This window comes from Artemia sp. Qi Xiang Cuo, chromosome 20, assembly GCF_049724085.1.
Source record: "Artemia sp. Qi Xiang Cuo chromosome 20, ASM4972408v1, whole genome shotgun sequence".
NCBI lineage: Eukaryota > Metazoa > Arthropoda > Branchiopoda > Anostraca > Artemiidae > Artemia > Artemia sp. Qi Xiang Cuo.
In genome coordinates, this window is record NC_142813.1 from 53,950,848 (window position 1) to 53,975,283 (window position 24,436).

Genomic DNA, 24,436 nt, shown 5'->3' on the forward strand with positions numbered 1-24,436 from the left:
TCATCTGCTGTGATCAAGGCTGTATACAAAGGGGGAATTGAACCCCTCCGAAATGTTTGTCTGACTCGTAAAAATGTAACAAAAATGGATATAAACATATTTTGTATGCGTTTTTTTTCTGTATACCCCCCCCCCCATTTTTTTTAGTAAAACCTCTAAAAACGAAATCCTGGGTACGGCCTTGGCTGTGATTATTCTGGTTTTTTCTTCCTGTGGACTTTTATTTTAATATTTTATTCTTAAAGCTGCACTGAAGACATTTCTGCACTGAAGACATTAATTCTGCACTGAAGACAATTTAGCAAAATATTTGCGTTCAAGACACCATTCTAGATGGAGGTGCAGCATCTTACCAAGTTGTCCTTCAATTATTCAGTAAGGTGTAAATTCGTATCAATGCTAGCTGTCAAAGAAACAATTACTAATTAATCTTTAAATTTACAAAAAAAACGTTTTGATGTCTTTAAAATTTTACACGTTAAATATTCAGAAGTCAAATTTCTAGAGAATATAGCGATGATCTGCTATTCAAGCAAAACTGTCAAGTACTTCATGCGGTTTTAATATCAGAAGTAGAATATAGGCGGTTATAATAGTAGAATATATTCAGTCAAAAGGCCACCATTAATATGCAATTCTTTACAATTACCTCAAGTTAAGTACAGATGGAGCTTGTACCTGGAAGAGCTATCATGATTAAATACACACACTATAGTTTTTTCCCCAGCTTGGAGCTCCCCACCAAGAGTGCCATAAAGGACGCATTATCCGACGTAATGGTCTAGTATAGAACCACCTTCCAGCTGAGATTATCCAAAAATACTTTTATTTTTGTTATTTTAACAGGAGGTAATAACAAATATTTACAAATTACGTATAGAACTGACAAGCAGCGCATCACCCAGGTAACGGCACAATGAAACCTGATCACAGGAAGCGGAGTAGCACTGCCTAAGTAAAGAGCCAAGTGAGCTAAATGTCTTTTTTTTTCTGCGTTGGTAATTTCTAGACTACTAGAGTAACTTTTCACCAAGCCACTTTACGTGGAAGGCGTTGTCATAGAAATTTCTGAGGGGGCCATGCCTTCCCTTCTAAGACCATAGCCTAATTTGCAGACCATAACCTTCTAAGACCATAACCTAATTAGAAGGCATTGACCATGCCTTCTAAAGACCATAACCTAATTTGCAGTTTATTGAAAATGAAATACCTTTTAAACATTTTCTATTTTATAAAGTTAATAAATCCAAAATCGTTGGGACTTTCATTAATGAATATCTGTATATGCATTAAACTTACAATCCACATTCTTTGTTCTTTTCAGTAATTTTGGTTATTTTTTTTTTATGTTACGAGAAACAAAATACATAGCTCGAAACTTAAAAGTGTTTTCAGTAAAGTGCAAACGACGTTCTAGTCTTTCGATATGACGGGGGACGTTAGCCCTACTCCTCTTTGTGGTAGTTTTCGCTCGTTTTAAGCTCGACTTGGTAAATTTGTATAATTTCTGCACGTTTTTTATTTATTTGTTTATTGTGATTTAGTGGCGTTTTAAGCTTGAAATATTATTTGATTTCAGTCTCCTCGTCTTTGCATTTCTTTGCGAAAGTTCTTTGTGGAAAGTTTTTTTTAATTAACATTAAAGAATAGCTACTTAAAGAATAATCAAACATAATTCAATTAAATTAATCTCGTGCCTTAATTTCTTTCAAATTATTTAATTAAGCTTTTCGGGTATTTTTGTAGACTAATCGTTGTTTTTAATAGCCATAAGTTTAATTTAAGATAAAATAAAAAAGAAATTACCCTTATGATTTCGTCTCCACGCTTAATTGCTTTATAATATGTCTTCTTCTTTTTCTTAACTCCTGGGCCATACCACTCCCAGGCCCTCCTTGGAAGTTCAGGTGTACCACTATCACTCGATTCATCATCAGAATAATGAATTTCGTCCAATAGCTCGGCCATGCTTTCTAAGTTACAAGCTTCTTCTGGAACAGTTACTGTTGTAGAAGCAATTTTGACTTCCTCATGGCATGACAAAGGAGTTCCATTTGGTAACTCTGTTTCTTCAGGTATCTGTTGTTCAACGTCAGGAGTAAATTGTTCAACAGACAATGCAGGACTATTTAATAAAAATGGTTGAGTGTGATCTTCTTTTTCAAAATCTGGCCTTGGAGGGGAAATAAGAGACTGAAAGAGCAATGGTTGATCATCCACGCTAAATTTTATGCTTGGATTATTGCTTTTGTGTTTCGATTTATGCGAGGTATCAGACTTATGTCGTCTACGATTTTCATCTCTTATTTTCTCTCTTCGTTTTTTCTTCAACTTTTTGGTGCTTTCGCTATCCGGAGAGCTCTCCACTAATGAAGACACACTATCATCAACCATATCCTCCTCTTTTTGCGACTTCTCCTTCTTGCTTTTCTTGTGTTTATGCTTATCTTTTTTCTTATCTTTTCCTTTTTTTTTCTTCTTCTTGGCACTTTTTCCTTCGTCATTTTCCTTTTTAGTGACAATTGATTCTTCCTCAACTGGCGCGGTGGTACTAGCGATCGGGGTATCCTGGGAGGAGTCCTTTCGCTTTCTATGTCTCTCAAATGCTTTTAAAGGATCTGTGTTGTGTTCTAAAAGAGAAACAGAAAATTTAGGAGAATAAACAAATATAACTTTATTATAATACTCCATTGGGTGTTCTACAATCTACCCGCTATCCGATACTTCTTTCACTCTTTTTCCCCCTTTTCTCGTTCTTTCTTTTGACGCACAAACGACAATGAAAAAGAAATCTGGTTGTTTTGAGCGGTTCAGTGGAAACTTATACAATCTTTAAAAAGTATTTGAAATATTTTTAAATATAGGAAACACGAGAAATTCAACTAGTACTGAAAAAGAACTCCATATGCAGATGTGCAGAAACACCAGAAATCCAACTTCTAACAAAAAAAACTTCCATGTGCAGAAATGTGCAGATGTTCAGAAACACCAGAATTTCAACTTTCAATGAAAAAGACCTCCGTATGCAGATGCGCAGAAGTGTGCAGATATGCGGAAAGTGCAGAAACACCAGAAATTGAACTTCCAATGAAAAAGACATCCGTATGCAGATGCGCAGAAATATGCAGATATGCAGAAACATCAAAAATTCAACTTCCAATGAAAAAGACCTTCAGACCAGATGTGCAGAAACACTAAAAATTCAACTTCCAATGAAAACAACCTCCGTATGCAGATGTGTAGTTTTTCGTAGTCAAGAAAAAAAAACATGGGTAAAAAATCAAAACATCATTTGGTAAAAAAATCTAACGAAAAAAGATAAGCTAAATATGTAAGACGTCAACCAGCTTGAATGTTTGCTTTCTTGTGAAGATGTAGTTGTCTTTCTAAATGAACAAATTGGTGGTATTTGAATTTTTACAGACGAAGAGCGTTGTCAAATTCCACTAATTCGTTTTGCATATTTATTTTCACGATTTAACGTGGCAACACTGACAAATATGTAGTATTGCTCAAAAACTTCATAGTTTTGCAACAACAAAACTAAAAATCTTACACAATCGCAGTTTTCAGGAATGAACAGACCTAAGACGGGCCCTGGGGGGAAATGTTTTTATTTTTATGTCCTCGGTACTTTATTTTTTTTCTAAGTTTTCTTTTTCTTTTTCATTGTCTTTGCTCAATATGGTATTTGATGATCAAATATGATTATATTTATTTTTAGTATTAGTTATCTCCCTGCATCTCGAGCTCTACTTTCAGCTAGAAAATTATTCATTTTTTTGGTCTTTCTCCTTTTTCCATTTTCTTTCATTGTATTTGATGTACTGTCTTCTAAATGTTCTCTAAAAAATGACTTGTTTAACGATGTAGAGATCTAGAAAGTTAATGCTAAAACAAAATATGATAGAGAGCTTTCAAGATTAGAAACTTAATTTGCCCCCCCCCCCCAAGGAGAGAAAAATATTATTCGACATTTCAAATAAAATTCCATCATTAGACTTGTTGAATTTGGGCGTAAATGTTCAAATTTAACATGCCTGACGATGACGATCGGTGAATATGAATATCAATGGAAGGGATCTTAAGGACTTCAGCGTAGAAACGCGATTTAATCAACAACAATAATAAAACCAACTTAGCACAGATAACAAGTATATTATACAGATGTCCAACTGGCCTAACCTGCAATAGGAAAAAAATGAGGATAAGATTATTGCCGTGTTCCTTAACCACTAAATTTCTTAAAACGGCCAATTTATTTTTGTTAAAAAATCCTTATTAAGCAATCATAGATTTAAAACTGCTTATTTTATAAGTTATTCTTAATTCTCTTTAAATTCATTTGTAAAGACAAATACTCTGAATAAGTTTGCCTTTAAAAGGCAGCATTTATTAAACCTTTTTTGGAAGAAAAAGAAGATAGACAAGCACCAAAATAAACAGTCACCAAAAAAATTGCACATCTGTTTCGTATACCTTTCATCTATGAGCCCGAGTTTCTATAACTAAGGAGAGCTTAAATTCCATTTTATAATGCTGAATAATCCGGCTGGCCTAATCAAGGGGTCACTCTCTCTCTCTCTCAAAAATCATGTGCACCATGTGGTGGGTGGCAAGCGTATCAGAACTGTGCGCCACGCATGGGTTTCCGGGATGTACACCAGATGCCGGGACGTCAGCGCCTCCTCGATTCGCATTTAAGTTTGGCCCATAATTTACGAAATTCTTCAATAAGGTTAGTACTAAAGCCAAAATATAACAGGAGACTTATAAGACCGACAACTTGAGTTTCCGGTAAGAAAAAAAGCACCCATAATTTTTCCTGTTTTGAACTGGGTTTTCTGTCTAAGTTAAAATCCCCCCTTGCTCTTCTTCGAAAAAGTGAAAAGTAAATACAAATTTCTTGATTATTTTATGAACTAAACAGACGAATAATAATATTATCCGTCGTTACGTGCTCCTCCACCACTTTCTCAAACTCAGCGTCCATTGTGAGGAGAGGCATTTGTCTAACCCCTCTAGATTTTGAAGATACTTCTTGGGGGTAATTTCTTTGAAAAATGCCTTTTCTTGTACTTCCAGAGACAAAATTGAAAGAGCAGCAAATTTCCCTCCCTCCTAGATTTGAAAATACACTCCACACCAACACTTAGTGTATTGAAACCACAACTTAAACTTTAAAAAAATAACCAAATTCTATGGAAAAGATGCAAAATTATAGGAAAACTCAGGAAATTCTCAATATTCTAGAAGGGCTTACGTAAGTACAAGCTAATCTCAGTAAAAGAGCTCTTGAACTCTAAAAAAGAAAAAGTGGAAGGAGCTGGCATTGCATAGTAAAAAGAAAAAGAGAGATGCCTGTCCAACTTTATTGTTAAAATGTGTGCTTTAATTCCAAATGTTAATTTTTCTGACGTACTTCCTAATCGCGTTACTCTTTATTCCTGGAGGGAAAAATAAACTCTCTGTTTCTCTGTGGTAAATGCTAAAAACTTAAATCATAAAATGTCAAAATTTAAATTTTTAACCCCTGATGGATTTTAAAACCACATTGAGCTGGAAGCTTGGATCAAATGAATTTGTTTCGTTCGATAAACCTAAATTATTCAAAATCTTGCTTTTTTTCGTATGAAATTTTAAGATGGTAAATATAACGAAAGGCTTGTTTTAGTTCTGGGGCATTTCATAGGTAAACTCTCTGTTTCTCGGTGGCAAATGCTCTCGGTGGTAAATGCTCTCTGTTTCTCGGTGGTAAATGCTTAAAAAATTAAATTATAAGTGGGCAAAATTTCATTTTTTTTAAACCTGATCAGTTTTTGTGTGAAATTTTAAACTGGTAAATATAATGAAAAGTTTTTCGAGTTCTGGAACATTTCACAGGTAAACTCTCTGTTTCTCAGTGGTAAATGTTTAAAAATTAAATTATAAGTGGGCAAAATTAAAATTTTTCAAAACCTGATCGGTTCTTTCTTTTATGTGAAATTTTAATCTGGTAAATATAATGAGAGATTTTTTGAGTTTAGGAACATTTCCAGGTAAACTCTCTGTTTCTCTGTGATAAATTCTTAAAAACTCAATTATAACTGGGCAAAATTTGAATTTTTTAAAGCCTGATCGGTTCGTTTCTTTGTGTGAAAATTTAAGCTGGTAAATATAATGAAAGATTTTTTGAGTTCTGCAACAGTTTTACAGGTAAATTCCCTATTTCTCTTTGGTCAAATGCTTAAAACTTCAATTATAAAAAGTTAAAATTTAATTGCTCAAAACCTGACTGGTTCTTTTGCATGAAATTTTAAGCTGGTAAATATAATAAAAGATTTTTTGAGTTCTGCAAGTTTTACAGGTAAATTCCCTGTTTCTCTTTGGTCAAATGCTTAAAACTTCAATTATAAAAAGTTAAAATTTAATTGCTCAAACCCTGACTGGTTCTTTTGTATGCAATTTTAAGCTGGTAAATATAATGAAAGATTTGTTGAGTTGTGAAACAGTTTTATAGGTAAATTCCCTGTTTCTCTTTGGTCAAGTGCTTGAAACTTCAATTATAAAAAGACAAAATTTAATTGCTCAAAACCTGACTGGTTCTTTTGTATGAAATTTTAAGCTGGTAAATATAATGAAAGATTTTTTTAGTTCTGAAGTTTTACAGGTAAGTTCCCTGTTTCTCTGTGGTCAAATGCTTAAAACTTCAATTATAAAACGTTAAAATTTAATTGCTGAAAACCTGACTGGTTCTTTTGAATGAAATTTTAAGCTGGTAAATATAATAATTTTTTTTTTGTCATTATACATTTTTACAGGTAAGCTCTCTGATTCTCTTTGGTAAAATGCTAATGCTGTCTAAGCTTTTTAATGATTTAAATAGGAGATTCTTAGGACCGCCATTCACAAATCTTGATCAAATATTATTCGGCTATTTCATTTAAACTTATTCATAATAAAACACAAATACGCTTTCGGGTATATTCACCCTCTTTCTTTTCAGTTGCACATTTGTTTTGTCGCACGCAAGAAATCGGTAATTTAGGTCTATCTTGCGTTACACTACTTTACAGTTTGGGGTTCTAGCACTGCAGGAATTATACCCTCTTTGATTTTAGGAGAATAAAAAAAAATGAAAAATATCTCACCCTGTTTTGTATCTTCATATATAAGCAAAAAAAAATCATTAACCCATCGCCCTACAAAATTGTGAATCGGCGCCCCTGTTCAGCACATTTATAATTATTGATCATGAGTATGTATAACGTACATATACGTATACATGCATTTCAAGAGAATTTACTAATTATACAGCAAAATATTTGTTTTTAATTGTGGATTATACTGTAAAAGATGCATTGAACTTCGATTACACAGATTCTTCCAAAGACATAACTACAAGTTATGTTTCTAGGATGTTAAAATTGCAATAAAATTTTTGTAGGGAATTTAGTCTAGACATTACTACTGGCTAAAACATTTAGCAATCGTAATTGACTTGTTTAAAAAGATAAGAATTATCTAAAGACAACTTACGTAAATAAAAACATCGTATTATGCGAAAATACTGAAGAAGAATACAAAAAGGCAATACTGAGCAGACAATCACGCATGAATTTCTTGGTGCGGGACATAAAAATACACCAAAGATAGGTGAATGAAAAAATTAAAGATAAGGATAAAAACAAAAGATAAATAAAGATAAAAATAAAAGATAAAAATTAAAAATAAATATAAAAAATTATAAAGATAAAGATATCAAAGGAAGAATAGGTCTTTTCCGTTATACGTATAGCACTGCATCTGGTGCCTACACTGGGTAATCAGATTTACAACGGATCAAACAATGAAAAAAACAACAAACAAATATGTTAATAGGGCTATATATATATATATATATATATATATATATATATATATATATATATATATCCATCGGGGGAGGGGGGCTATGTCAGGGTAATGACTGTTATGTTGAAATACCATTTTAATAATACAATTTTAATTGTATATTAGTTTCGTATACAGACTAGGGCTGTTAAAGGGTTATTAATATGGGCCTATAAAGGGGGGGGCTGTCGCAAACGATACTTTAACCATTAAAAAGTGCATAAAATTAAAAATACAAAAATGCCTCTCTTTTTGTTCAAGCTACGAGCGAACTACTAAAAAAATAAAAAAAATTCAAATAAGTATGGCGGAAAAGACCCAAAAAATTAAGAAAAGCTTGAAAATTATCCCCTTCTCTACAACTGCGTAAGTTCCTGGCCATGAGTCAAAATATTAAAACCAATTTAATTAGTAAAACCAAAAATATATTTCCTCCTGAAAAAAGAAAGACTTCTCGTTATCTCCAAGTTAAAATTCCAAACTAAACTGTAACGACAATACAATGACGAACAGTAATGACTTTAGGTTCAGACGGGGAAAAAATACTGCGATATTCCTGCAATATTCCTGATAATACTGATAATACTGCGATATTCCTGCGATAATACTGCGATATTTCTGAATTGCATCAGCGATTTTAGGTGCCATTACATTCACGCGGGATCGTCTCTTCCATGCCTGTTGTTATGTTTGTTTACAAAAAAAGAATTTAAATACTAGTTGCTGTTGTGTAGAAAACAAAAATAGTACTAGTGCAGTGGATGCCTTCCTTAGAAGGATACACTATAAAATTCTACCAAAAATAAATATCTTATAAAGTTGAATCTTTTCAACTCAATAAACTACTTCAGGAAGAAACTTAAACTGCTTCAATTCGCAACTAAATTGCAACTACAAGGGATTATTGCTCTTTTGGGAACATCTGTGAGAAGGATATAGTGCCAGTTACCATCGTTACCTGAAGAAGAACTAGACAAATCCAGTTCACTAAGTGAGACCCATTAAAATGCGAAACTTGTTAGAATCTCCTCGCAAAACGCACAGGTGTCAATTTTAAAACTAATTTCTTTTTGCATTCCAGAAACAATCTTTGCTGTAACACAAATGAACTTTGATAAAAACTAGTTGAGTAGCTAACACTCCTCAAAATATTTTTAGGTTATTCACCGACTGTCAACTTTTCAAACGAGAATCCAATTGTTTAAAGGCTATTTTGTAAGCCAAAGAATGTATGAAACTACTAGGAGACGAAACTCAATTTCGTCTCCAAAAAATAAACAACTAACACCCTCTAGCCCTGCCAGAAAAATCATAAAGTTAATTCTAGACCCATTTTTGTTGATCCCTTTTTTAACTTCTGTTTTACATTAAAAGGAAGATAGAAGGAACACTTTTACCAAAAAAGTACGCGACTGACCGTATTTCAAACAGTAAGCTGTGCGAAAACTGTGGTTCAATCCCGCTCTCTAGGGCTATAATGAGAGAAAGGTTGTGATGGCTAGGAAACGTTCTTAATTCTAATTATAGATAAGATAATATTTTTCAATAGAGCTATCATAAGCTCTAAGAGAGCCGAATTCGCATCCTAAACCAAAAATAAACAGCTTGACATCAAAATTTTTAAAACATTACCTTTGAATAAAATTCAAAATCGAATAAAAAATTAATAATTGGATTTTAATTAGTACTAGTAAAAAAAATTCAATAAATAATATCCAAAAACATATAAAATTTACCAGTGGTTCATCGAGAGTTTAGTTGCCATTAAATCTACGTTACCATACAGGAACATATGGGTGAGGCGTATCTAAGTAAAAGATATTCCACAAAGAATATCTTAAAACTTTTTTAAACAGAGACAGACGCAACATTTTTTTTTTAATCGTTCTAAGAGCGTACAAGAATGAATTTTAAGTTAGAGAACGTTACGCATTATTGGCAAAATACCTTAAATTTCTAGAAGAAAGAACACTCAAGGAAGACAATTTGTTTGGCTAAACAACCAAGTAGCCCATTAAATGAGCTAGTAAATAATGAGCCAATGAGCCAAATGAGCCATTAAATGAGTAAATAACTCCCATAAATTTTATACTGAAAAGAAACGCTCAAAATGACCATTACCCTAACAAGAAACGTTACCTTGAAAAACATTACGTCTACTCAACCCTTAACGCAAGTCTAAATTTGTCATGGCAATTGTCTGACAGTTATCGAAGATAACTGTCAGATCTGTCAAGGCAATTTAAAAAAAACAACTGTCAAGAATGCGGAATACCATCGATTGTGCCAGTACAAAATTGCAGTTTAAAAGACTATTTAAAGCCGTTCTGGGACTAGGGCTATAGTAGAGTTAAAGGCTAGGAAGATTCAAGACCTTCCGCAGTTTTAATTGCAGTAGAAAATAGTAAAGCATATTCTGTTTTTAATCAGAAGAAACGACGCGACAAATGGCTGTACAGACTTTATAAATCGATGTACGATTTTTATTCATTTTATATTTAGGTTATTATAGTAATTATATCACTGATGACAATAAATAGCAAATCATTGATAATTCAAAAAAGCACCGGAACTGCACCCTGAGGCAATACAAAGGAGTGAGCCTTCAGTCCCGGTGGCCTCCTCCTCTCATGAAGTCGGGATTTTTACTATCTTTTCTAATATTTTTTACATTATTAATAAATTGTCTTTTTTTTTATTTCTATTTTTTAAGTTTTTTTTTGTTATAAATTGTGTGTTTTTGGTGTTAATTTTTTAATTTGTGATTAAAACTTGTTCCCAAATGAATTCATGTATATGTGCCTGGTGGTCTGTTGGTGGCAAAATTATTCAAAATAGCTTAGGTTCAATTATAAGCCTCAGTTTCATTCGAAAAAAGAAAAAAAACATGACAGAAATTACAGAACATATTTAAACATATTACAGAGCTTAAAATCAGCGAGGATGTAATTTGATCATTCCTTAACGTTCCAGTCGGCAGGTTTCATTAGAAAGGTTCTCAAAATTACAAAATTAAGATAAATAACTTTCTTTTTTAGAAACGAACATACTAGAGTATAAAAAAAACTTTTTTTTCTTTTTTTTAATTTGTGGAATGGAAATCAGCCGCATAATATGGGACATTTTCGGGGTTGGGTAAGGAGGAAATTTATCAAAATTCCGATTGGAACTCCGTCCAAATGGGAATAAATACAATATTTCATTGTAAAACCATCAAAATAGAAAATCATGTTAATTGTTTTTTGATGAAAAAGCTAAATAAAGATCGAAACTTCGCTGGTCTTTCAGTGGGTGGATACAGATAAATACCGAAACACACACACAACGGTTTGTCCTGTCATCCAGTGGCAGCAACTCATGAAATATAGAGGTGTGGGGCAAAATGCATTTTTCTAAATGTACGGGGGTAGTTTTTTTTCAATTTTGTTCATGAAAATGACAAAAAAAGCATTTGCCAATGGAAATACCCACCAAAAAACATCTTTTAAAATCTGAAAGTCAGGAGTAGAATCACCCCCCCTCCAATTGACACCCTTGGTCAACAGCTCGGGTCTTCAGCCTTGACGTAATTTTTAGTCACATTTCCTGGATATTTTCCCAGTGAAATTTCAATTTACTTTCACACATAGGAGGAATATATATATATATATATATATATATATATATATATATATATATATATATATATATATATATATATATATATATATATATATATATATATATATATATATATATATATATATATATATATATATATATAAAATACCCTCCCACGTAAAATACCCCCCCCCCCCTCGTGGAAAATAAGGTTTTCCAAATTTGAGAATTTTGTTTGAGTAGTTTTTACCTTCCGTAGGGGGAAGGAATTTTGGTACTTGTGTATTATACGCCACTCACTCAAGTTTACGCTATATAAAACTCGAAAACAAACCTATTTCTTCGTTAGTTTCTTTCAGCTTAGCGTGAGATCAAACAAAGACAAGTGACAGAATAGATGGGAAATATGTAATTTGGGCTATAAATTTGCACATAAGGGGGGAAGGGTAAAGTATTTGGACAGTTTGAAGTCAGAAAACAATTCTTACTTTATAATATGCAGAATGATTGTACCAAACACATTTCGCATGCAGACCCGCTGTAATTTACCCCCCCCCCCCCTAACGTGCAAATATATAGTCCAATTTGTTTCTAAAGTAACGAAGAAACTAACAAAGAAACCGGTTTGTTCCCGGTTGAGTGAGTGGCGTAGTATACACAAGTACCGGAATTTTTCATGTAGAGAGCCGGATTTTCCGGTATTATTTAAAAACAGTTAGAAATTGAATTAAAAAAAAAAACGAGTTTTTCAACTGAAAGTAAGGAGCAACATCAAAACTTAACACGAACAGCAATTATTATGTATATGAAAGGAGTTGCCCCTTCCACAGGACCTTGCTCTTTACCCTAAAGCTTTGACTTTTTGTCCTGATTCTTAAAGAACGATTCCTGAAACACAATTGCCGTTTTATTAGAATAATAAGTTTTGTTTTCCGATTCGAAAAAAAAATTATCATAAAGAGCGAGGTCTTGAGGAGGAGGCAACCCCTTTCATATACGCAATAATTTCTGTTCGTTTTAAGTTTTGATGCTTTAAGTTAACTTATAAGAGATTTTTTTCTTATTCACCTTAAATTCTTATGCTCAATATCTACATATCTGAAATTCCAAATTCGAGAAGTCACAAAAACTAGATTACTTTCATGTAGTGTAGATTATTAGCTACTAACATTACAGAAATTTGCTATTAGCATGTACCATCGAGCCAGCCAGGTTTTTAAATATATTTAATAAAAAAAAAAGTTTTTTTAACTGAAAGTAAGGAGCGATATTAAAACGAACAGAAATTATTCCGTATATGAAAGGGGATGTTCCCTCCACAACGTCTCGCTCTTTACGCTAAAGTTAGACTCTCTCACAACTTTTTTTTAAACAATAAAAAACTTATATGTTTGAAATCAGCATTAAAATCTGATTCTTTTGATGTATTTATTGGTATCAAAATTCCGTTTTTTAGAGTTTCGGTTACTATTGAGCCGAGTCGCGCCTTACTTAAAGTTCGTTACCACGAACTGTTTGATTTCTTGCTAAGCTATCCAAGCTAGTAACATATTTTTACACAATAATCATAAGACAAATAAAATAATCTTCATAACTATAAAAGTAAAACGAATCTCGACAGTTCATAACTATAAAAGTAAAACGAATCTCGACAAAAAAAAAATCCAGAAACTTGATTTTGATTTCTTCCACGTAGCTTAGCAAGTAGACTGAGGCAACAAAAATCCTGCAAGGGGGAAAGGCCCGAGAAAAGTGGAGATACATAAATAAATAATCTAAGCATCCAGTTCACTTTCCCATCTATTCGGAAAATGATGACTAATAGGCTAATAAAACAATAGAAGATGAAAAGAATATCTCACAATAGGAGATCGCCTCTAGTCTTTCCATTCAGGAGCTTAAGAGCTATGGTATTCAATAGAAAAAAAGGCCAGAATACTAATATCTAGCTGGGGAAAAAGTGACGTCAATATAACAAAGACAGTCTTCAAAACTGAAAAATCTTAAAAAACTTTTCAGATATTCTAATTTGTAATTGAAATTGACAGCGACCTTTAGGAAGAACTAGAAAATGAAGAAATATTTCAACATCGTACACAATTTTTTTTTAATAATGCTGAAGATAATTTTTATTTTAAAAAAATATCATATTTTCATCTTCAAAATCAATAAAAAAAAAATTACTAAGAGGATAGGCATTTACACAGGAATTTTTCTGGAGGGGGGGGGAAATAAAAAATTATTTGATAGTAGTAGCAAAACGTGACCAGAAACTGGGACATTTTTTTTTATTTTACTCGGAAAGGGGAGGGGGTGGAAGATATCAAGGACCTCCTTTGTGTAAGTCCTTTAAAGAGGGGTAAAAATTTTATGTTTTAACATAAATTTTGTGTGCTTTTATTTTTTAACAGCATCATTGCCCTCTTTTCAAAATGCCGGCTAGAATAGAAATTTTCAAAATAAAGTTGTTGCGTAGCAACCTGAATGAAAACAAATTTTTCAAGCCTTAAATCTAACAAAAACGAATAAAGCAGGGCCAATTAGCATATTTATGTAACCCTTTGTACGTGAAGATGAACGTGCTTAACGATTCTTGCTAAAAAGTCACTTTCTGTGATAGAGGAGATAACTCCCAAAAACTGAGACTAATTAGTCGTTTTTATTTATTAATTAGTAATCAATTTAATAATTAGTTTAGTCTTTATATTTCATGGTCTGGTATTCTTCAATAAAAATAGTCTAAATGAGACATTTGCTAGATACATCAGTTCGCGGAGATCATTTTTTTTTTTTTTGGATTGAAGGTCAGACACTAAAAAGTTGCCTACTTCTACCCTTTCCCTGTTTTTGATGCTTGATGGTCAGTAAAAATAATCGAAAAACTTATAATCAAAACTGCTAAGCATCTACCTCAAATCTTGGGACCAAAAGCTTCCAGACCAAGAAAGGCAGACCTAGACCTAGACAGAAACAGATATGAAGACACTTTCATCAGCCCGAATTGGGACACATTCGAGCAGAACTTTCTGACTTATCAAAAAGTTCCTTCTCCCTGCAACTAATCCCCACAAGACAATCAATTTTTAAGTTATCCCCCCCGGGGAAGAAGGGGGGTTGAATAACTTGGAACCAATTAAAAACTACAATACTTACCACAACACCACCTGAGGCCAACTCATTGCTGAACATTCCTCATCCATACCCCTCAACTTAAAGTCTTTAAATCGAAAAAACATTAAGTCCTTTAAATGACCTTTTCCTAGCATGATTTGGGCCTTTCGGCTTATCTCTTAACCTATTGCGGTTTATTTAGTAACATTATTCTATTCATAAAGTTATTTACAACTTCATAACTATAACTAATGTTCACCAAACGTGAACAATTCAGGATTGATGACCAACGAGAGGGGGGGGGGGGGCTGATATTTCAGGGGACAAGTATTAGAAAAAAACAACTAACAAATAGGTGCTTTCCGGGGAAAAATAAATGTACAAACATCTTTTTAGATTTCGAGGGAGGGGAAGGGGGATCTAACCTACAAAGCCTCAAAAGTACAAAAATTACTAAGTCTTACGAACATTCATGAACTAGAGCCGTCGAAACTCATGTCATTCAGAAATTGAAAATTTTGCGATCTCAAAAAGGAAAACCTCGATTACAAGGGGGTGCAAACTGACTTTCTCGGGCTTGAGAGGCTATTCGTTCATTTATATACGGTAAGTTAAGCCTCAAAAGCACGTAATTATATTAACGCATTTGTCATGTGATTACACTATACTTTACCTCCAACCCCTTAATGTGCAAATGTATAGCCAAAATTATATATTTCTTATGTTTTTTTCTCTCTACAAGAGTGACGCATACTACTACAATTTTTCTGCATATTATGAAGTAAAAAAATATTTTCTTAACATGCTTCCTCCTCAACAGCCCCAATTCTAAACTTCGCTGATTTTTTTTTTTACAAGACGTAGCTGTTACCATTCTTAGTTATGCTGTCAAAAGCACAGAGAATATATTAGTACGAAATTCCTACGCAACATAATTTAGGATATGTTGCGTCTTTAACTGGGCAAATGATGCATAATGGACTTTAAAATATCATTCCCCGCTACCTGTGAAGGACAGTTCATTCAACACACCATAATTACGGAGTCTTACGAACCTGTCTGCACTGCAGTCGCTGAATCTCCTACGTCATTTAAGCTATCAATTAAATTTGAAAACTCGCCTTTGACTGGGTAATCGTCAGGCAATAGTCTGACATCCTCAATATGTATTATACCGCTATCTCCATCGTCAAATTCAATATCAACTACCCAGCTTTTTCCTTTAGATTGCTCAAGGGGTGTGGCAGTTACAGCTACCCTGCCTGGGTACAGAACCCGTGACCTAGGAGACCAGAATGCACATACTCTCGTACCTGGGCGAGCCGTAGATGGAGCTGCATGCACTTCAAGTATCTAAATTTAATAAGAAATAATTAGTGGATCACTTAAATTGAATAAGAATGTTCTGATAAAACTAAGATGTTCAAATGTCAAATCTATTAAGCTGAGAAAAAAAAATAATTTACCAAAAATCTTAAATTTCAATTTACCAAAACGGTTGAATTTACCGAAAAGATAAATTGCTGGTTTTGATGTCCATTAAAAATAAATACTACTACTACTACTGCGGCGCCAAGCCCTCTGAGGCCAACACAGCTATGCATGGTTCTCCTCCGTCCCAATCAACTCTACACCTCCCTCTTCACACCCTCCCAGGAAGTTCCAACTTCACTTAAATAGTTCCTTACGACATCCTCTTACCCCAACCGGGGACAACTTAATTTTCGTTTGACCCTAGACGGTTGGCCGGAAAGTAACAAACAACGGAGAGTTAAATTAACCAGAAGGTAAATTGCCGGTTTTGGACGTCCGTTAAACAACGGGGAGAAATTTAAAAAAGGTATATTATTTATTTTGACTTTGATGTATCAGTTATTTGGTGGAAAAAAAATGCCCTAAATTTTTGGACCTTGTTTCTCTGCATGGAGAATTGTGAAGAGGGTACTTCAATACATTAGAGGATTGATTTTGTCAAATAATATGTAATAAAAATGTCAGAGGTACTGAACAATCGTATTTTCCATAATTTTTCTATATTATGCTATACTTTTAGGTCAAGTCATTATGAACATAAAATGCTGCTAAAAAAAGATAAAGGTAAGGAATACGGCATTGAACTTTACAGTCTCTACCGGCGGTGCTGATCTCCGTTTCTTGGCCCTTCAGCCAGGAAGTGCAATGGGGGGCTGGGGCCAGCCATCCTGTGCTTTCGCACATCCTACCTGTTTACCTTCCCCAGATTTCTCCAGGTACCCATTTGGTGCTGGGTCGACTGTGGCTGAGCTTACAGAGTCATGCCACTGACCCCCGTCCCAAACCAAATAATTGGGTACACTAGGATTCGAACCCTCGTCCTCTCGGACAAAGGATCCTAATGCTGCTAGCTGGCTATATTCTAGTGTTAGATTCAAAGAAAAGTAGGTTTGCTCAATTCGACATCTGAGACACTTAAACATGGAACTAATTATCAGTGAAAAGGTATTCAAATAAAAAATAAGTTGCACTGAAAAGTTTAATTAAAACTCGAAAAATTCTGGCAAACCAAAAATAACGAAGATTACAAAGGACAGTGAAAATGAAATCTGATGTTTCATTTAGGAGTAGTAGTATCAGAAGTAGTAAGGATAGTGAATACTATCCCTGCATATTCAAATTAAAACTATCCCTGAATATCCCCAGATATGCAGGGAAAAAGTATTGTTAGTCTCTACGACAGTTGAATTATGTTTTGGCCTTTAGCCTCAATTTTTGTTTAACGGTGGTTATTCAAGATTATGAATTAAAAATTGTATTTCAATACCCACCATATAAAGACTCAAAATGTCTTCAGAGATTTATCAGAAGTAATTCGGTTTCATCGTTAACAAACCAGAGACTGCCAACTTTCTTATATCTTATTTATATTGAAACATGTGCTACCATCTAGCCATTAATGCAGTATTAATGTTCAACATAAGTCTTCTCAGGATGAAAGCAGAGGCGTAGCTAGGGTTTTCAGCGCTCAGGGACAATGCCACCCCCCCCCCATCACTAACACAATATAAGTGAACAAAAACAAAAAACCTCAGTTTGACCCATCTCAGAGGTTGCGCCCGGGGACAGCCGCCCCTTGCCTCCCCCTAGCTACGCAACAAGATGAAAGACTGCAGTGCCCGGACTTTTGTGGGGGAGGTTCCTTAGATGTTCTATGGTTGTTGGCTTGATGACACGCTCTTATTTAGGTATCTTTTTTAGGTATCTTTTTAGGTATTTATAAGAAATAAATCCTAGTCCCGTCAAAACTAGTTAGGCCAGTCGGAATTTTTACGCTAGTCCATCACTAAACATTATGAGTGTGATTCATGATCTAATGAAAAATATTTTTGGTAAGGGGACGGGCCTGTAGATATTAGAAAAACTTTAACCAAACCTCTATATAACGAAGATGATAATAGTGAATGTGCTAATTATGGAGGCATTAGCTTAATTTTAGTATTGAGCAAATTAGCATCATGATAGTTGTTAGACAAAGAGATGCCGCAGACGAATTTTAACAGAAAAAATGTGCGGTTTACTGCTGCTACAAATAAAATAACGCAACACATAGCTACAAGGGCCAGCACAGCGAGAAATCGTGCCATTTTCTTGGCTATAGAACTACAAAATAAGTCATTATAAAATGACAAAATGCGAGCGTTTTACACGGCCAGGCTATTCCCCTTTTTCGGGGGAGTAGCCAGGCCTCCATCATTTATATTGGGGAGGGGCAAGAGGGGTCCATATCTGGATAGTCAAGGGGCATGGGCTATACTAGTTAATTTTTTCCGAATTATTAGGAGGCACCCCCTCGAAATGACGCCCCTGCTCTTTTTGGCTGGTTAGTTACCCCTTTTGTTGGCACGTGAGACGTAGACATAGAAAACATTTTTTAGAGAAGCGGTACTTTCCCATTATATGGGCCTTTATAAAAAGTAAAGTTTGTTTAATTATAATGAATAAATTAAAATATGATGAATATAGAATAGTTTATAATAAATTTTGTTCTATATATTTACACTTTAAGGGGGTGGGGGGTAAAGCCTATCTTATATTAAAAACGTAACCTAACCTAGGTAACTTTTCCCCCCTAAACCCCAAAAAACAACAGTTTAGATATCGTAAAAGCATTGAAATCCAAGCTATGCATTACATTACTCTATAGCGGACTCTTGAATTAACCCGTAAAAAACAAATTTTCGTGACTGGTTTCCTTGTAAAGGCCCATATAATGGGAAAGTACCAGAGAAGCTTTTTCAAGTTCGAATAATGCAATGTGTGTCTTACCGACGGGCTAACATTAATTAGAATATGGCACGAATAATCTCGTAATCAACAGGACAAGAGACAAAGTAATAAGACAACTCAACTCATTAAAAAGCAACTTAGAAATACCTGAGCCTTATTTTCCCATTGCACATCTAAAATCCTCGGTGTAATCTCATTCGTCTCCCCCTTTACACATTGAATCCCTTCTCAAGTTAGCTGCTGCACAAACATTACTTACCGCGAGTTGAGTTTTCCATGAGCTTTCCTTAGAGTTTAAGTACATGCAGTCAGTAGCTACCATTAAAAGATGATAAATTGCATGTGCAGTTTGGTAATTTTCCACAGGGGAAGGGGGAATTCACCAGACCCCTTAGTAAGTATACCCTATTTGGTCTCGCGGCGGATCGAACTAGGTGACTTAATTTTGTGTTTAGTGATAAATTATTTTTCTCTAGTACATATAGAAAACTAAAGGCTGCAATTTTTTGGGCCTCTTTGGCTAGTTTATCCAAAACTGACGCTAAAGACGTCAATATACAAGCGGCAGTGGAATGGTAACCTGCTCATACTAGGCATAATACCTCAATCCCGAATTTTAATCAACCTAACCTTATAAAAACACACTTACTGATTCCATCAAAATTTCTTCCCTTGAATATATTCGTGGTTTGTTTTTCCTTTCTCCATCAAGAACGACACCGTATATATCAGGTGGACTCAACGGTGTAACATGTCCCGCACTTAAAAGGCCCTCATTAGGGACTAATACTCTTAGCTTATCAACAAGTTCTTCAGCAAGAGGAGGACGTGGAACAGTGTTTTCAGGCCGCTCCCTCACCTCAGGTCCTATGGCTTTCTTTACTGGGCGTAAAGACTTTGACTTAGTCTTTGTTTTGTCTGCAGTGGTTTCAGGGAACTTCCAACAGGCTGGGAGTGGTGGAGGGGGAGTTTCAAGGGATGGTGATCTAGCAGATGATTCCTGAAATAAATAAAAATATTTATTGTCATTATAAGCAACATAAGCATATTGCATTTAAAAGAAAAAATACTAACTAAGGCAGCCACCAGGACATTGGCTAATTGCATTTAAATCTTGACTTTACTGTTCAAGATATACGAATCAATAAAACGTACACATATAATGTTTGTTAGGTGTATTATGGCACATTTTTATAACAAAAACTAATATAATAGCGAATTCTTCAGTGAGATATATTCACTATGTCATTGATAAAATATCACCAATCACGGTGTCATTAATTTAAAAGAAAATAATATAATCCCATAAATACTTAAATCAAACGGAGACTAATTCTGCTTTTGTAGTCGCTCTTTTTTTACGTTTAATTTAGTATTCTCGGTTTTAGCTTTTCTCTATATTGATTTTGAGATTACATTTTCTTATTTTCTACATTTTCAACGGTTTTTCCTTTATTTCTTCTTAATATAGCATTACATTATTTATAGTATTATGCCATCATTTAGTATGGAAGACTGAAGGCATCAATTTACCAAAACATAGGGGGGGGAGGGGAATGTGTCATCCAAAATATCAGAAACATATAGAAGGCTGTTGAAGGCTATAAAAACAATATCTATAGATCAAGAAAGATACCCCCCCCCCAATTTAAATGCAATAATCTCATGCATTCTAGTCTACAAAGTTTTCTTGGGCGGAATATTATATATATGTTTAGTAATTTATTTATTTATATTTAACCCGTCAAACAATACAAAGTACACAGAGACGGACTACATAGAGAAAACGACAAAAAAACAGAAATAAGAAAAAAAGAGATATCACAACTATCAGAACAATTTATAAAGAACATCTATTAAATACTGAACAACTTACATACATCCAACTTAGAATATCACTGCATAAGAAGGGGATACCATGGAAACTGATTTTGCGATTGTGTTTTGAAATACGCTTTGATAGAGCTATTGCTGGGTCGGCTATTTTTTATTTGCGGAATAATACCCAATTTCGGGTACACAGGGATAAATGAAGTAGTATTTTGCAAATTTGAAATATACTAGACGGAGTTTACGTTTATCTGTTTGTGAGAAAATCTTCCAAAAATGGTGCTGTGTATAAAAAATGTGGTAGTGCTGTCGAATATATAGTTTAGCGAGGATTATTCGGTTGAACCGTTTTTTATTTGGGACAACTGAAACATGAGACGCACCACATTTTTTTCAATGTGGGAAATCAGCAGCAAACAAGAACATCCCAGTTGGACTGACGGTGTGGGACTCAAATTACACCAATTAAATAGAAGAACCTCAAGATTTCTCAGAATTAAATTCCACCCCCAATTTGGAATATTCACTCTCAAGTATGCTGAAGTTTTCTTCAATACGCTATAATGACCTGCTAAGATTAAGGACATCATTCGAATAACAGACAAGTTTCGCATTTGTTGCTGCCTGTTAGGACCATTGGTCCTAGTTTGTTTCAGATAAATGCCCTTCCCAGATTGTTTTCTTTTGGTCCCTTAATTATTCTCTTTCTCCCTAGTAATAATTATCAGTTTTCCTTTAATTTTGGTCGCGCTATTTTCTTTCCTTCTTTAATTGCGTAGTTTGTGAAACAAACCACGAGGCATTAATTGCGCAGTTGGGGATGATTCACCATAGGGCAGTAATTAGTATGCCTTTGGATTGGCTGGAAAAATCCAACCACCACCCACCGCAGGCACGTGGTGAGCGAACTGGGGGAAAATTGTCCCCCAGTGTAATTTTTAGTTCCTTTTGTAGCGTGACTGAATACAGTAAGACTTTTGTTATACTATATAATCTTTGACTTTTTAGCCTAGGTGGAGTCCAAGAAGATAGTTAGAAGTATTACCAGTAACCCAGGACGGGTACCCTTGGCCTTAAAGTGGCCCCTTTGACCATTTAATCACGCTATCGTACCCTAAGGCAGGGTATATTGTAAATCGGGCACTGACATACCTGATAGATACGGAACCACTGGGGTAAGCGTGGGCCTCCCACTAACATTTGGGCCGACAAGGGGCTTCCCCCCTCTAGTAAGTGGCGTAGAAACATTTTTGCGCCATTTTTGCACCAATAAGTGGTGAGCCCAGTTCTTTAGACCCCCAATGCTGCCTCGATGCAAAAGGTTATGTACTTTGATTAAGCGTCTAAGACACCGTTATTAAATAGATTAGGTGATGTGGTTGCAATTTGGCGCGTTCCTTCACAAATAGAAACAAAACTATTTAAATCATTCGGTAGGTTGCTGAAAAAAGAAAGTCTGTTTCATAGAGCACGTGTTAGATTAGATGAATTGGAAACCGGCAAGTTAAGGATTTGTAACTTTTACCCTTCTATTATTTTAACCAATATTTGAACTGTTTGTGAGAAATTTCCAAAGGTCGAGCTTCACTTCAGTCCAGTGCGAAATTCCTTAAATACTGGATTTGTATATATGTTTACTCAAGACTGTACCCAGAGGGGTACGAGGGGTAGAGGGGTAAAAACCTCTTTTTGCCGTATGAAGGAGCATGGCTCCATGTACCAATGAGTCAAATGCACGCCTAACATCGTGTGCTCCTAGAACCAGACTTTACTGGGTCAGTTCAGCCTCTATTAGAACATTTCTCTCTCTCATAATTTATTAGTCAGTAATTATTATTATTATCTATTTTTTTTATTGTTCTTTATTTGTGTTCATTTCAGTGATGATTTGGTTAGTTTTATAATTTCGTAAATGTGTACATGTTGCGCTTTTTAAGCATATATGTGCTTTATTTGTAACCGGTCGTAAAGCCGGCATGAATCATTTTTAGTAAAGTTGTTGAATCTTGAAAAATCTTAAATCTTGAATCTTGAATTAGCTACAACACTAAGGGCATCAACGCACACTATTTAATTCTGAAAACCAAACTGGTATGGCGGAACGCTACATTTCTTCTTTAACTCATCAACACAAAGCAGCTGAAACAGTTTACAGAAATCCAAATATGAAAGTAGTCTTATTAATTGAAAGGACACTATCTCAAAAGTTGCAAAGGGCACGTATGTCTCCTCTTCACGGATTCCAATAGTTTTACCATTAAAGTCTTTAAGTCCGTTGCAAACTTCAGAAGGTTCAAATGGCAAAGTTATCTTGGAACGGCAAATTGGAAGTGAAGCCAAATCTCAGAAGAAAATTAACAATCATAGAACAAATCATAACAACCTGTCATCTCACTCAGCCCAAACAATTCCATTCTTATCTTTAATTGAAACAGATGTTATTCATACCAAAACTTTTATTTATATTTTACTGTGTGCAATTTTGCTTCTTTTTTATTATTATTTTTGTATGTGTTACCGTGAATGACCGAAATACCTTTTTTTCTCCTTGAATTTAGTCAGCCTTCTCAGTCAAATTTCAGTTTAATGCAAGGTTTGGTGATGACTGGTTCAGTTAGTTAGATTAGGTTTGGTTAGATTAGATTTTTAACCCATTTGTTAAAATTAGATTTTTAATCTTCTTAAAATTAATTCTTAAATATAATTCTTAAATATAGATTTTTAATCTTCTTCCCATTAAAAATTAGATTTTTAATCTTCTTTTCAGGCAAGTTAGTATTAAGGTAACCTTTTCTCCCGTATCAGTTTCTCATACTCTGTCGTTTTCTGCTACAGATCATCATCACTTATAACTGTTTATAAGTGATTAGCTAGTAACATCAAGATGATTCTTGTTGTTGTTTAACGGCACTTGTCGAATAATCGGTCCTCGCGTGTCGCTCCATAGCTTTTCCAACTTACGGATCTCTGGTACCCATACAGGTTAATATCAAGGGGATGTTTGACTCTTATAAAAATTAAACAAGAAAAATAAGACTTGATCATTTTGATACCGAAAAAAAAGCCGGATTCCTAAAAAATTATTCATGAAAACATACTTAGGCAACAACCAATTGCATGTCAGCTGAAAGACTTTAATGGTTCCAAACAATCCAAGATGTTAATTAGGGTCTTAAATTCTCTGAACATCAGAAACAGTTAGAAAGATTAAGCAGGGTCAATATGAGAAAAAAGAAATGGCCAAACCAAACCATTTAACCAAATAAAACTAACATTAATATTCAAATTTTTTTTTAATGATTCATGTACGGTGAGCAAAAATCAAAACCGTCATTAATTCAAAAACGTTCAAAAATTAAATAAAAAAAACAGTTTTTTTTAAACTGAAATTAAGGAGCGAAGTTATAAATTGAAAAGAAAAGAAATTGTTCCATATATTAAAGGGGCTGTCTTCTCCTCAATGCCTCACACTTTACGCCTAAGTTTTTTATTGTTTAAAAAAAATAGAGTTGTGAGAAAGAGTCTAACTTAAGCGTAAAGAGCGAGGCGTTGATGAGGGGACAGGCCGTTTCATAAACGGAATAATTTTTCTTCGTTTTAAGTTTTAATGTCGCTCCTTACTTTCAGTTAAAAAAACTTGTTTTTTCTTATTTAGTTTCTGAACGTTTTTAAATTAATGAAGGTTTTGATTTTGGCTCACCGTACATGAATAATTGAAACGAAATTTGCATATTAATTTTACTTTTTTTTGGCTAAATGG

General features: G+C 34.2%; 1 protein-coding gene across 3 annotated transcripts in view; it reads right to left on the minus strand.

Moving 5' to 3' along the window:
* LOC148940362 (uncharacterized) overlaps positions 1–24,436 on the minus strand; it is a 210,374-nt gene that overhangs the window by 10,514 nt on the left and 175,424 nt on the right. For 2 of the 3 annotated variants that reach the window (XM_089106167.1, XM_089106165.1), the window contains 3 exons: positions 19,496–19,846; positions 15,639–15,936; positions 1,807–2,630 (listed from right to left, as the gene is read on the minus strand). In XM_089106167.1, the coding sequence (XP_088962293.1) occupies positions 1,807–2,630; positions 15,639–15,936; positions 19,496–19,846 (1,473 nt within the window). The remainder of the gene's footprint in view (positions 1–1,806; positions 2,631–15,638; positions 15,937–19,495; positions 19,847–24,436) is intronic. The other variant, XM_089106166.1, reaches the window with a different exon arrangement.